The 14,648-nt window shown below is 38.6% G+C and overlaps 1 protein-coding gene across 1 annotated transcript; it reads left to right on the forward strand.

Moving 5' to 3' along the window:
• Positions 1-4,617: 4,617 nt before the first annotated feature.
• On the forward strand, positions 4,618-7,834 carry LOC102223511 (erythroid membrane-associated protein-like). The gene is made up of 3 exons (XM_005814604.2): positions 4,618-4,812; positions 6,972-7,316; positions 7,460-7,834. The coding sequence occupies exons 1-3, from the start codon at positions 4,743-4,745 to the stop codon at positions 7,588-7,590; spliced, it is 546 nt and encodes a 181-aa protein (XP_005814661.1). The 5' UTR covers positions 4,618-4,742; the 3' UTR covers positions 7,591-7,834.
• The last annotated feature ends 6,814 nt before the right edge of the window (positions 7,835-14,648 follow it).

Genomic DNA, 14,648 nt, shown 5'->3' on the forward strand with positions numbered 1-14,648 from the left:
AATAAGTGCTTGAATTATATCATGTGATTGATGCTTCCCTAATAAATGATCCATAATTACTGAATTTCCCATTACCCTCTCCAGTTCTTTCCTCTCTTTTATATATTTTCTACAATAAATCATCACGTGTTCTACTCCTTCTGTTTCCCTGCAATAAGAACAATCACCTGATGGATGTTTCCCTATTATTTTTAAACCACTATTTAAACTAGTATGCCCAATCCTCAACCTGATAATCCATATTTCCTCTCTCCTATTCATTATGCTATTATTTCTTATGATTACCTCCGTCTGTATTTTATGTAAATGCTTTCCTCTTTCTTCTAAGTTCCATCTCTCCTGCCATATATTATTTGTTTTATCTTTAATAATTACTTTTATTTCTGCTCTACTTAGTGGGACATCATATTCACTTTCTCTTGCCTTAACTGCTTCTTTAGCCAACTTATCTACTTTTTCATTACCTAATTCCTTTATGTGCTGGAATCCATGTGAATTGAATATTTATCTTTTGTTGCTTTACATATCAAATAAGTAACTTCATCTAAAAGATCTTGACAGCTATCAGATTTTCCACTTATAATACTGGTTAAACAAGACATTGAATCTGAACAGATAACTACCTTACTAGGCTTCACCTCCAGCAGCCATTGTAATGCCAAAATAATTGCCAACATTTCTGCTGAAAAATTTATAAATTATCCGTTGTTCTTCTTTTTATAAAAACTTTTTGTTTCGGAACATAAACTGCTGTTTTACCATTTTCCTCTTTTGATGCATCTGTATATATTTGTGTCATATTTTCATACATTATTTCTAAATACTGCTGAATAATTTGATACAAACCTCCACAGGACTGTTCTATTTTGTGGGTTTCTAAATGTACTATTGCCAATTCAAATGACCATGGAGCAATTTTAGATTTAATTACAGTTTTACAGCATGCTATATTATTTATCCCCAAATGATCTGCATAAATATTTCCTTCCCATCCAAAACTCCTAATGTTATGGCCATACTCCCAACATTCTCTGAATATCTGTTTAGTAGGTGATTTTCCTCATGCCCTTGTAATTGTAACCAATAATTTGTTGACAGTTTCATCCCTTAAGTCCAGAGGCCTTTCTCCAGTTATCACCTGAAGAGCAGGAACTGGAGACGTTCTAAAAGCACCACAACATTTCCTGAGCGCTTTAGTTTGGATTTTATCTAAATCTAATAACAAAGAATCTGCAGCTGACAGATAAATAATACATCCAGAGTCCAACACAGATCGAATTAAAACATCATACAATCTTTTCAAAGATGTGCTTGTTGCCCCCAATCGTTCCCTGGCCAACATCTCAAAATATTAATACCTTTTTTACATTTATCAATAATCTTTTGTAAATGTATCTTAAATGAAAGTTTTACATCAAACCATACTCCTGGGTACCTTACGATATTTACCTGCTTCAATTTATGCCCATATAATCTAAGATCTAGTGTAGGATTAACCCTTTTTTTTGAAAAACATATTACTTGTGTCTCAACAGACAAATGAAACCCCCATCATGTGACCATCTTTCAACCTTATTAATTGCTGATTGCTTCTATTTTTTAAATTACTAATATTGCCCCATCATCTGCATATAATGCTTTACTGATTCTAACATGTATATTATCAAAAATATCATTAATCATTACATTAAAAAGCAATGGGCTATATACACTACCTTGTGGAGTTCCATTTTGTATGCCATAAATATTTGAATAATTTACCCCAACTCTTACTTCTATTGTTCTATTCTTTAAAAAACCCTTAATCCAATTAAACATTTTCCATTTTATTCCCATTGTATCCATCTTAATTAATAAACTTTCCTTCCAAAGCATAATGTAGTGGCATAGAAATATATATATTTCTACACATATAGAAGTTCCTATTGGGTAAAGTGGGCGTGGTTTATAAGAAGCTGCTGGTTCAGTAGGACACATGTCCTCCTCTTGCTCCCCCTGTGTGGCTTCTGGCCGTAAACAGCAACAAGTCGCTAAGTGAGCTGCAGGCTGCTTTGGTTTCCTGGTGGCAGGTCTCCTCTCTCCCTGCACTGTAGCTGATCTTTGTTAGAAAACCTGAATTTGAGTGTGATTGTAGGTAAAACGCCACTGAGCTGCTCTTCTCCTCCTCTTCCTCGTTCTACGAGTGGGTGTGTGTGTGTGGGCGTGTGTGTGGGCGTGTGTGTGTGTGGTGTGTGCTCATTGTAAGCTCCAGTTTGTTGCAGTTTGTTTAAAAGGTGACTAATTAACTTTTATAGGTCTCCCCGTATTTGGACCATTGCTGCTCTGTTGTCTCCCGGATTTCTGCACAATACTAATCAAAGTCGGACTGTGGTGGCGGCTACACGCCCTGATTAAGATGGTGTTTGGGGTGTGGCGTTGGCACGCCCAGTTCGCCTCCTGCTGCGGCGTGGCCAGAGGGCCACACCTGGTGATGCTGACATTTTAACTTGTATTTTCTCCTTTTTCTTTATTTTGTTTCCAGTCCTTTCGGTTCTTTATATAACTGTTTATTAATTTGGCCTGACATTGTTTAAAACTTTATAACTAATTCCCTTCTGAACAAATATAGCAACCCCTCCTCCTACATGTGGATTTCTATCTTTACATAATGCTGTATTTCCATTAAGAATAAAATCAAGTGATGGTTTTAACCGGGATTCTTGAATCCAGACTGTGTTTGGTTTAACATTCTGTCTTTCAATAAAAATTTTTAACTCTTGTCTATTAGCAATTAAGCTTCTTGCATTCCACTGCAATATGGATAAAACCATTAAATTTCCCCATTGCTGGACTGTTGACCTTCATTTATCCCAGATGTTAAAACTGAACTGAAAAGACAAGTCTTCAATCTCTAGGTATTTTTCTGCTGCTTTAATTATTATTTTAATTTGCTCTGTTCTACTATCTGTCTGTGCTGAACTATTTATTACTTCCACAATAAATGCAACACATTTCTTTTTCTCCACCATCATTGTATTTCCTGAGATTCTCTGGTTCTGCATTTGCTCTGTTGTTTGAGACACAGAAATGTTTTTATCATTAACATTAAATTACCGTTTTAACTGCATCTGCATAGGTAACTTTTTCCTTTGCCTGTATATTTTGTACTTGCGCTGCTTTTATGAGCTTCACATCCTTTAAATGCAGAACTTTGTTCCCCACCACAAACTTTAATTTAGTTCCTTCAGAACATTTTCATCCTCACGCTCCCCTCCACACTTGGCTTTAGCTCTGCAAGCAGCAGCAATCTGTCCAAACATTTGCAGCATCTGGTTGGTGGAGGAATATATTGCCTTATTGAATAACTGACATATCCAATCATCACTTTTTCAGGTAATCTATCCTCTTCTAGGATTAACATAACTGACTTACCAGGACTTTTACCTCCTTCTCTTGTAACAAACAAGAGCTTCACTTTAATCACCAGAGCTCCTTTTACCTTTAATCTCTTCCTCTGTCAGATCAGTTGATACTCCAGATACATAACAGATATTACTCCCATTACTTTTCCTTTATTCTACCATATTTGTGGCTTGACTGTTTTTCTTGCATCTCATTAGTCCTGCACCTGATCTCTATCTCTGCATAACACCAATAGATTATCATCTCTTAACGTTTTGACTGCTTTCACCTGACCTATTATTTTATATATTGCCTCACTTATTTTTAAAGGATTCAAAGCACATGGGGTCTGGAATCTAAGAATCACTTTAATTTCATTCCTTTTATTTTCCTCTCTTTTTCCTTCATCAGATTCAAATCCTTTCCTTTTCTTATTTTCTCGGTTCACTGTTTGCCAGTCTCCTGTTTCTGCATTTCTTTTACAATAATCACTATTCATACTACAATTATCTGAGTCATCTAATTCTTCGCATTCATCCATCGCACTTTCTTGTTTAAAATAACCTGATTAACTCCAAATTACACCTCCATCACTTTAACTTTAACCAACAAACGCTTGAAAGAACGCCCTCCTAGCTCCTCCTTCCTCCGGGCTGCTGGCAGCAAAGCTGCTCCTCCTTCAGCCTTCACCTGAAACCCACCTTTTTAACTTCGAGTCCCTCCAAATGTCTCTGTGTAGCCCTGAGGAAAGTACATCAGGGTTAACATTGTGTATGAAATATGTTGTATTTTTGTGAAAATGTAGTCATTTTCCTGCCGTTCATTTGAATGCTTTTCTGGGGTAGGAAGGGAAATACTGGCACATCAGCTCCAACAATATTATTTTCATAAGCTGAATTATGCCTCATTAAAATACTTCTTCGTATTTCGAGTTTATTTCACTCATCGGAGTGAAATAAACTCCATGAAAATTCAAGAGAGTTAAAACTGTTCATTCTTCCGATAGGGAAGTAGCAGATACGCGAAATGCACTTCATTTTGAAATAATAATAAAAAAAATACAATACACAACTTTATTTTCTTTAGAAAAAAATGACATGTATATTTTATGAAAAGTTCCATCAAACCAGTAATGTTGAAACAAAATGTTCCAAGCATCGATTTAGTTTCACTTTTGCTCTTTGATATTTGTTTTTTTATGACTTGCTGACATCAACCAGCTGCTGTGGGGCTGAGTTTCGTCTGGGTGTGGCGATCTGACAGTAGACTCTCAGATCGACTTTTTGTCCGTAAACGCGGACAAAAAGTCGATCTGTAAGTCTCTTTCTCCGAGCAGGGACAGTTTTTCGTGCACTGAAGTCATGGATTGTGGGTGGGCCCCCAGATTTGTGTCTCTCAGCCTGGTTCTGCTGATTTCTGCCTCTGCTGAAGGTGAGTTGTGAAGCTCACCAGTTCGAGTTTTTTACAGTTTCTTTGTTCTGCCTCTGAAGCAGAAACTTTCGCTTAGTGACAGAACTTATTGACAGGTAGCGATGATATTTACCTGAACATCGATGTGGTATTTTCCCTTTGGGTAAACCAAACTGAGATGTAATTTAAAACATACTGAAATTCCAGTATTTTTAATAGTTTACTTTTAAAGTCAGAGTTAAGTGAATTTTTAAAAATTCTATTTTGACCATATATATTAAAATATACACAAAATATCTGTAAATGCATATTGTTTCATTACTTGAGCAAATGCATATTTTGTTCACTTAAAGTATACTTTTATTTAATATATTTATTAAAAGTGTATTTTGGTCCAATTATATTTAAGTGTGTTTAAAGTTATGATGTTAAAATTGGCACAAGCATGTTCCTATAATCCTATTTACAGTGAACCCTCATTATTTCGCGGTTCACCTGTCACGTCTCGCTGCTTCACGGATTTCCACCTGCATTGTGTTCTGCATTCTGATTGGCTAAACAGTCTCTCCGCCTCTTCTCTACCTGTGTGTCAACAACGTTGCGGTTTAATATGTACACAAACGTAAAACAGCTTCCATATTCAACATAATCGTTGGTGGCATGTCGGTTTATAAGAATCTTTTTGCCCAGAAGGAAAAAGAGCGACAGCAGCCACCGATAACTATGTTCTTCTCTTGAAAAAACACACCTGCACCTCGGGCTTTAGAAGAAAAAACCCTACAGAGCGGAGTCAGGCTGCAGCGGCTCAGTCAGAAGAGCAGTGAAATACATGATAGTCACTATTTGTCCTACTGTACTTTGTTTTGTTGTTTTTCATAATCATTTTTTATTTTCTCCCGTTCTAATCCAATAACTCAGGTCGCGGTGAGGCGGCGCTGATCTCTGCAATTTGAAGCCTTCAGTTCGTCTTGATGATTAAAATTATTATTTTACAGTACAGTAGTTATTTGTAAAAAAACAAAAAACAAAGCGTTTATTCAGTATTTTTATTTGTTAAACAAATGCTTGGGCCTGTAAAAAGGTTTTTTTCTTTGGTTTCAATGTATTATGGAGTATTTTATTGTATAATAAATGTAAAATAATAAAGGTTCCTACTTCGTGGATTTCGCCGATCACAGGTTCTTTTTGGAACGTAACCGCCGCGAAAAACGAGGGTTCACTGTAAATAGTACACTTAGTACTTAGTATACTTAACATGTACTTACACAAACATGTTTGAAATATACTAGAGTATTTTTGTCGCATGGGTTTTGGAGAGTATATGAATGAAGCATAACTTGTTAAATAATTTTATTTTCTTGTTAGCACTCCAGTTAAGAATAAAAGGAAACAAAAAAACCTAGTATAATTACATGCTCAGTTATATAAAAATGTACAAGTCTTTTGCCAGTTCAGTCAGACAAATTTTGCTGGTATCCACATTAAACATCTGAAGCTCCTTATTGATTCATATCCAGACATGTCTGCCTGTCCCTCTGTCCTCAGTCCGTCTCCCTACAGCTCTGGCTCTGCTGACATTACTTCCTGCCAACCACAGCCACAGGATTATAGCAACCCCTCCCTGAACCAAGCAGCTTTATTCATAATTCAAACCTCTATAGGCTGACTGATCACCTCTTTCCCCCAATCTTTGGAATTTAAATGCAGAAGAAAGAAAGTCTCGTTGCTCATGGTGTAGTTTTAAGAAACTCCTTTTAAACAATTTTTCTGACTTTTTCACAAAGTCTTCTTAAAAAAGGCAAAGAGGATGAAAACCGATTTAAAAAGACTCCATATTAAATTGTTCTAGTATTTAATGTATTTATTGGAGGTTATTAACAGATGTGTGTTTTAAAATGAAATCCTTCATGAGTTCTGAGGCTGTTCAAAAACCTCTGGTGTTTCAGTCCAGAGGTCTAAAAACGCCCATCACCACAATAGAGTCTGTTTTTCTGTTTCTGGGAGAGATCAGTTTGTTACTGACTCTAGACTTCAGAGAATGTCCTCTACAAGGTGAAACTATTATTGTTCTTTATTAGCTTCTTCTGAAAGGAACAACTACATTTAATGTCCAGAATGATGGAAGTTTCACCTTTGTTTCTGTTAATCCTCTCTGCTCTGTGTTGTTTTCTGTCCTGCAGGTAAGACCATCACTGGTGCAGTTGGAGAGGATGTTATTCTGCCATGTCAGGCCAGTGACTACACGCCTTTTCAAATTGTGGAGTGGAGCAGAGATGGCATACACTCAGAATATGTCTTCGTCTTTGACAACACAAACCCAGATCTGGAAATCACAGAACAAAGCTACAAGGGACGAGTTGATGTGGTGGACCTGGAGAAAGGAGACGTGTCTCTGAAGCTGAGGAACGTGAAACTTGAGGACAGTGGAAGATATGAGTGTTATGTTGTGAGAGAAACAAACCGTAAAAAGAGAGACATTCAGCCAATCAGCACTGTCTACCTTCATGTGGCTCCTCCTCCTCCAGGTGAGTGTTTAACCAGGAACCAGGAAACTGCTGGTTCTGATCCAGAACAGATGATGATGAGACTCTGTAGAAAGCAGCTGGTCTGAGATCAGATGATGATGATTTTCAGTGGGATCAGACTAATTCCTGGTTCTCTTCTGCAGGTCGAGGACACATTGGACTGGTTGGGCTGATGGTGGTTGCTATGGTTACTGCTCTGTTTGCTGTGATTGTCTGGAAGAAAAGGACTGTCTCCCCTCCCCAGGGTGAAACTCCCCAGACTCCTCCGGTCTGACTAATAGCTGCATACATCAGCAGAACATCTTGCTGCCCTTCACTCAGCTTCCATCATGACAACCCAGCCAATAGGGCCACAAGACCGTATATTCCTAATGCCGGTCCCAAGCCCGGGAAAATGGGGAGGGTTACTGAGGAAGGTTATGCAAGTGTTAATTATCTTTCAAACATAATATTTAAACATCATCAAGGAATTGTACTTAACTTTGATGAAAATAAAATAAGTTTTTTGCTAATTTGAATTCTGAATGTCGTTATTCGGTTAAAACATTTCCAAGAGAAAACCCTACCACTGTTTGTCTGGCATATTTACAGTAACATTTGCTGATGTTTACAGACACATAATAGTGTTATGTCTTATCATGTTGGATTTTTTTTTCACAAGTAAAAAGCAAGCTCACTAACTCCTGCATAGAAACTGCTGACAGCTGAGTCACCTGATGGTTCAGCGTCAAACAGGGAAGTTCCTCTGGTGTTTTATTCTCTGACAAAGTTTGCATGATAAGAATTAATGACAAGAAAAGAAAAGCGAATTGTTCAACGATAAAAATAATCATGCTCATTTAGTCAAATGTGTAGACATGTCTCTATTCACATTTGAGCTGTTTGTCTGCAGTCCTGTGATCAACAGATTTGTGTTTCTAGATTAGATGATGACACAGCAGGTTAACTTTACACATGAATGCAGTGAATCACATGTTGTTGCTGACAGCCTGTGTGTGTCAGAGTCCAGCTAAATAGTCCAAACACCAAATGTTTTCAGTCAATATTGCAGTAAGCTATAATGATTATAGTGCAGAAGTTAGTGTGTTGCTTGGAGGCTCTGCAGGTGTGTGTGTGTGTGCGTGGGTGTGTGTGTGCAGTAAAGGTTGTGCAAGTTTAATCAAGTCTTTCAGGAATGAATGTGAAAGACTTTAAGATAATCAGATTCCAGTCCAGTCATGTTTGGCGGCTGAAGTTACTAACAGCCTCCTTTTCCAGTAACTGAAGTTTATTATAAAGACAGAAAGTAAAGATGAACTTTCTGCTGATAAAGTTTGAGCTTATAATGGTCAGGGAAGAAGAAGAGAGAGAATAGATATTCTGAGGAACAGAATCTGTGGGTTACAATCATTTGCAGCTTCATGTAAATGATTTTCACCCACTGTTTGAACGATGGAGTCAGAAATTCAGACGACAGAAGAGTCTGAACTACAGAGGGGCCATTTTGAATGTCGGCTAGAAAAACTGTCTGAGATGGAAGAATCACATGAATAAATGGACTTTAGAAGAAATTACAGATTCTAAAGTGTTTCTATGTGATGAACTGATGAAATATTTGATGTTTTAACTCAAAGTTTAATTGTTTAATGTCAGGGCAGTAGCTGTTAGCATCAGCCCAACATCAGTAGAATCATTTTCCTGTCATTGTTCTGACTCTGCAGACAGTTTGCAGAACCTGAAACATCAACCCTGAACTTTTGTTAGATTTGATCATTTCAGCTCAGCATTTAATCCTCCACAAAAACGCCACAGATTTAAATAAGTTTGGCTTTAATGAGAACAACTACAGTTCATTTGAAAAGGTTTTTGTGAACTATTTCTCTTCTTTTAATAACTTCAGAAATGTTTGCAGTAAAACTAAACTGAGGAAACAGGCTTCAGTAAAGATAGCTTTCATTTCTCAGGAAACAGTCAGAGAAACGCCTCATCCTGTTCCTGTAACTGAGATGTAAACAGATGCCAGACCCTCCCACTGGGTTCGGCTGGAAAATTACCAGACCTCAGCCCAACACGTGACTCGGTTTGATGTAAGACATGAACCAGACTATTACAGTTTGTTGCTTCTTCTGTTTCTACAGTAAATGACTAAATTAGTCACTTTTCTAGTCTTAACAGATTAAAAATAAACCTGTAATGGATCAGAACCAAGAGAAACAAACAGCAAACTTTGTACTGAAGCTGTTTCTTTTCTCTCCTTAATGTTAAAACTTTAGCAGTTATTTTTTAACTCAGACTGCAGCTCTTCCTGTTTCTCATAGTGAGACTCTGAATCTCTCAGTAAACTCTGGTTTTATCTGCTCCTCGTTTCTCCTCAACGTGTTTCAGGGTTTTTATAGCAGATCAAGTTTCTGGCTGGATTTGTTGGCTCTTTGTTTTGGCAGGACTTCTCCTTTAGTCAGAATGACGAAGTCTTTTCAAACGAAAACAAGTCCATATATGACATTATAAAGAAAGATCCCGTTGCATGCTGGGAAAAACCCTCACTCAGAATAATGTGGGGCTTTTTATGCGTATTTATTCCCTGTTGCTATATTTTCTGTCTGAATCATTGCTGAGGACTGTAGGTTACAATTCTGACTCAAACTTTCTGTGAAACTGATATTTTACCCTTCAGGCCGTTCCTGCTCTGAGAAAACTAACAACAAAAAAAGAACTAAAAAGGGAACAAGTGTGTTTTTCAGGCAGAATGTACATTCAGAAAGGCAGAACAGATATGTCCTTCAGGCCGTTCCTGCTCTGAGCAGCAGATCAGTTTAATCTGTAATCTGATCCTCATGCTTTGAATTTCAAATGATGACGGAAAACTGGGCGGGGCGTTACCGTGGCAACTCACCTGCTGCTGTCTGTGGTAACAAAGAACCAGTCAGACGGGTTTCAGCAGGTTTTATGTGCTTTTCTCAGGTAGAAGTTATTTCAGGTTGAATGCAGAATAAACTGTTTTCTGTTGATTCTGATCTGATCTGCCTTCAGGAAGTGACCCGGTCCTGCAGCTGCCTTCAGTGTTCAGTTTAAAATGTTCAGAGAAACAGAACTGAACACAAACTGTTTTTAATTCTAGAAAACAAAGAAATATTCTAGTAGATAGTCATCAGTCATCAGTTTCTGTTCACAGATTAAACCTACCACACCTGGTTATGTCAGCATCCATCATTGTTTACCTGCTGCAGTCCAGCTGGCCTGTTCTCCTGCAGACGGTCAGAGACTGAGACTGGATGTTGTGCTAATAAATGTAAACATTAATAATTCAGAACAAATCCTCCAGTTTTCTGCTCATGATCACTTTTAAAGCTTTTATTTTTCCAGTTGAATGAAAATGTGATTTGTCTCCCCCTGCTGGATGTTTTCTGTCACTAATCCTGAAGGTGAGAAGAGAGGCAGATGACGTCACCATGTACGTCAGCAGGAAAACTGCAGGTTCTGGAGAAACCAGTCTGATCCCAGTAACGATCAGAACCTTTTGTGCTTCAGAACCAGAACCTAGAGAATATTAGCGACATATTTTATAAAATAATATGTATTTTATACATATTATAAAATATGTATAATTTACAAATTACATTTACATATTATTTTATTTTTATAAAATAAAATGTATTTTATAAAATGTTCAGGTTCTCTAGAGGAATAAATTCTCCCTCTGGCTTTTCTCAGGTTTTCTTTAATTAATTAGTAAAATGTTCAATAAGTTGTTTATTTTTTAGTTGAAAGATTAGAGAGTGTACTGGTCCAGATGGATGGATGGATGGATGATGGATGGATGGATGATGGATGGATGGATAATGGATGGATGATGGATGATGGATGATGGATGAATGGATGATGGATGTTTTCTATGATTTTTTACAGATGTCTGTCGACTGTTTTCTCCTGGTTTAGATCAAATCTTTTTTCTTTCTCAGATAACATAACTAATATAACTAAATGTCAGGTTTGACACCTATTAAAGACAAGTTGAACAAACACAGAAAAGACAAGAGAGTTAGATTCTTTTGTACTCGCGAGGAGAACGGACAGAGATGTGTTTACAGTTACAAATCTCCAACCGCTCTGAAACACATTTGTCCGCTCCTCTCTTTTTATTACTTTCAGAGTCCCTATCACAGAGAGCACTGCAACTCTAAGGGGCGGGGACAAAACATTTAGTTGCAGTGCTAATGACAATCACTAACTAAACACGTTATCTTGCATTAAAACACAGAGTAAAAACAGAACAGGTCGTATATCTTCAAGGCGACGATTCGTCAGCTATCTAACAGCTCAAAGGAAGAAGAAGTCCTGCTGAGCAATGAACCCCGTGAGCCCGGTTATCACTGCTTCTCTTCAGGGAGGCCCTCTTGTGAAGAAGGAGATAAAGTAGATCATAACATACAGAAACAGTCTTTATGTTTAGGGAAAAGAAAACAATCAAGGAACATCATAAAAGTAACACTATTGTTATAAAGGAAACAACAAATATATGATAATATACATATTTCACCTAACAGTTACCAATTTTGGCAGGACCAGACCTCCATACTGCGTATTGCAGCTTTTCAGAAAGTGTCAAATTAAATTTGTTTGTTTTATCTAATATTTGTAGCTTTTAATTTGTTTTCTGCTTTGTCTGTTCATTTGCAGATTACTTTTAAAATGTTAAAGTCAAGATCTCTAAATTAGCTCTGAAATTATCTGCATGATACCAAATTTGCATCTTTGCAAATCTCTTCCAGTCTGTTTTATTTTTCATATTCTCTCTCAGCAGGTCCAGACCAGATGAAGGTGGTGTGTTGATGTGTCACTTTTAAACATCAGGAATCATTTTATTTTCCATTCCGGATCTCAGCTCACAGATATTAACCAAAAGGAGAGAAGCTACTCTGAATCTCCGTCCACCAGCTTCTCCCAAGCCTCATCTTCCCCTTTTCTATTTAACCTCTAAAAGAGTCAAAAGATGCTGCTGGATTTTCTTCTGGAATCGGTTCTGTGGTGTGTTGCTGCTGGACTCACGAACCGACCGAACCTGTTGGACTTTTATCGGCTCTGTGGTCACAGAGGTTTGGAAAATCGGCCCACAATCCTTAAATGGTGTGAACCAGACCTAAAACTCACAAGCTCCTCTCCTCTCATCTCGTCTCTCCACTGCCCTAATCACTGGTGTAGAAGACGACCAGCAGTGGAAGGTTTTTCTTCTCCAGCTGGAGCAGGAAGTCCAGTTTCTGCTGGACCTTCATCTGAACAGCATCAGAGTATCAGGACCAGCTCAGGTCCAGAGAAAGGCTGGTTCTGAGGATCTGGAAGTGATTACAGCAGGTTGTTGAGGATGATGAGGAGAGACAGTGGGTTTAGCTCTGGGTGGTTCTGGCTGCCCAGAGAACCAGACCATCTAACTGCTGTCACTTCACAGATGGGTCCCTGACAGGCAGAGAGGAGGAGAGGGGAGACACATCCTGGGGGAGGAGGGGCACCTGGTGCTGATGGTTGTTATGAACTACCTGCAGATATCATTATTTGATCATAGTTACAAACATAAGCAATAAAGGGGAAACAATCATGTCTAGATCTTCCTGATGATCTTTTATGTAAACAGACAGTAACTTTAGACTTTGTGTTCTGTTGGATTATTGAAGTCAGAAGCTGAACTCTGGATGATTGTGTTTTGTTGTTGTTTGTTTTTGCAGATCCTGTAAAAATCACAGCAAAACCTGAACAGAACGTCGATCTGCCATGTAGAGCTGGCAGGAACAGCAAAGTCTCAGTTGTAAGCCTGACCAGAGACGACCTGGAGCCACGATATGTGCTTCTCTACAGGGATGACCGGATTGATGAAGCTCTCCAGAATCCACAGTACTTGGGCAGAACAAAACTCCAAAGCTTTTACACCACTGATGGACAAATCAATTTGACTATAAAGAATGTGACAGAGAAGGACAGTGGAGTGTATGAGTGCCGTGTCCGGACTGAACTAAAAAGCAACACACGCAGGAAGAGAGCCAACTTAGAAAGCACCATCATCCAGCTGGATGTAGCTCGAGGTGAGTGTTTATTTCTAGATCAAAACCAGCAGCTTCCTGGTTCTGATCCAGAACAGATGATGATGATCTTCAGTGGGATCAGACTAATTCCTGGTTCTGTTCTGCAGGGAACATGGATGGAAACAGAGGAGAAGGAGGGAATGAGGATGGAGGGAATAAAGACGGGTTAGGGGTCAGTCGAAGTCATGTTGTCCTGATGGCGACTGTAGCTGCTGTAGCTGCTGTCATTGTTTCCATGGTGATAGTTATTAGGAGGAAGAAGATCAAGACTCCTTCTTCTTTTCTCCCTGAAGATGCTCAGAATCCTCAGTTGATCTGACTGAAAGTTGTTGATGTTTCTGGATCATCAGCCAAAGCAGAAACAACGTCGTCTTTAGTCAATAAGAACAAGCTAATGTCAGCAACTGGGACATTTTTTATTTTGTCCTCATATTTAAATGTAAATGTGACAAAAACCAGGAAGATCAATAATTTAATGATCAGTTACTTTGCTTATTGCAATACTAACCTGATCAGTCACACTGAGTGTTTGTGTATGACTCCTGCACTAACTAACACTGACTAAAGTCTCACTGCATGATGTGACCTTTAATCTGAAGGATAAAGTTCTTTCTGGGAAAGAAAATATGTTATTGGTGAGAATTTAATGTAAAAATATTACATTTTATTTTGTATAAAAATATTTCTGAATTAAAACTTTATATTTTTATGAATACAAATCATGTTTCTGGTTTCATGTCTGTCTTGTTTTTTTCATGCTGACTCACATTTCAGGTTCACTATGATACTAATCTCAGCTTCATGGGCAGTTATCAGTTCATATTTTACACCTTAATGACCAAAGTTATTATTGAATTTTATAGCCAACATGTGTGGAAGACCTCTCCTTGTGCTGCCACCTTATCCTGGTGGAGGGTTTGAGGGCCCCAATGATCTTAGGAGCTATGCTGTCTGGGGCTTCATGCCCCTGGTAGGGTCACCCAAGGCAGACAGGTCCTAGGTGAGGGACCAGACAAAGCGCAGCCCGAAGACCCCAATGATGGATAAAAACGTTGGACTTGGTGTTCCCTCGCCGGGACGCGGGTCACCGGGGCCCCACTCTGGAGCCAGGCCTGGAGGGGGGTCACGATGGTGAGCGCCTGGTGGCTGGGCTTTTACCCATGGAGCCCGGCCGGGCTCAGCCCGCAGAGGAAACATGCCCCCCCCTCCCATGGGCCTACCACCTATGAGAGGGGCCAAAGGGGTCGGGTGCATTGTGTGATGGGTGGCGGCAGAGGGAGGG

Source organism: Xiphophorus maculatus, chromosome 14, assembly GCF_002775205.1.
Source record: "Xiphophorus maculatus strain JP 163 A chromosome 14, X_maculatus-5.0-male, whole genome shotgun sequence".
NCBI lineage: Eukaryota > Metazoa > Chordata > Actinopteri > Cyprinodontiformes > Poeciliidae > Xiphophorus > Xiphophorus maculatus.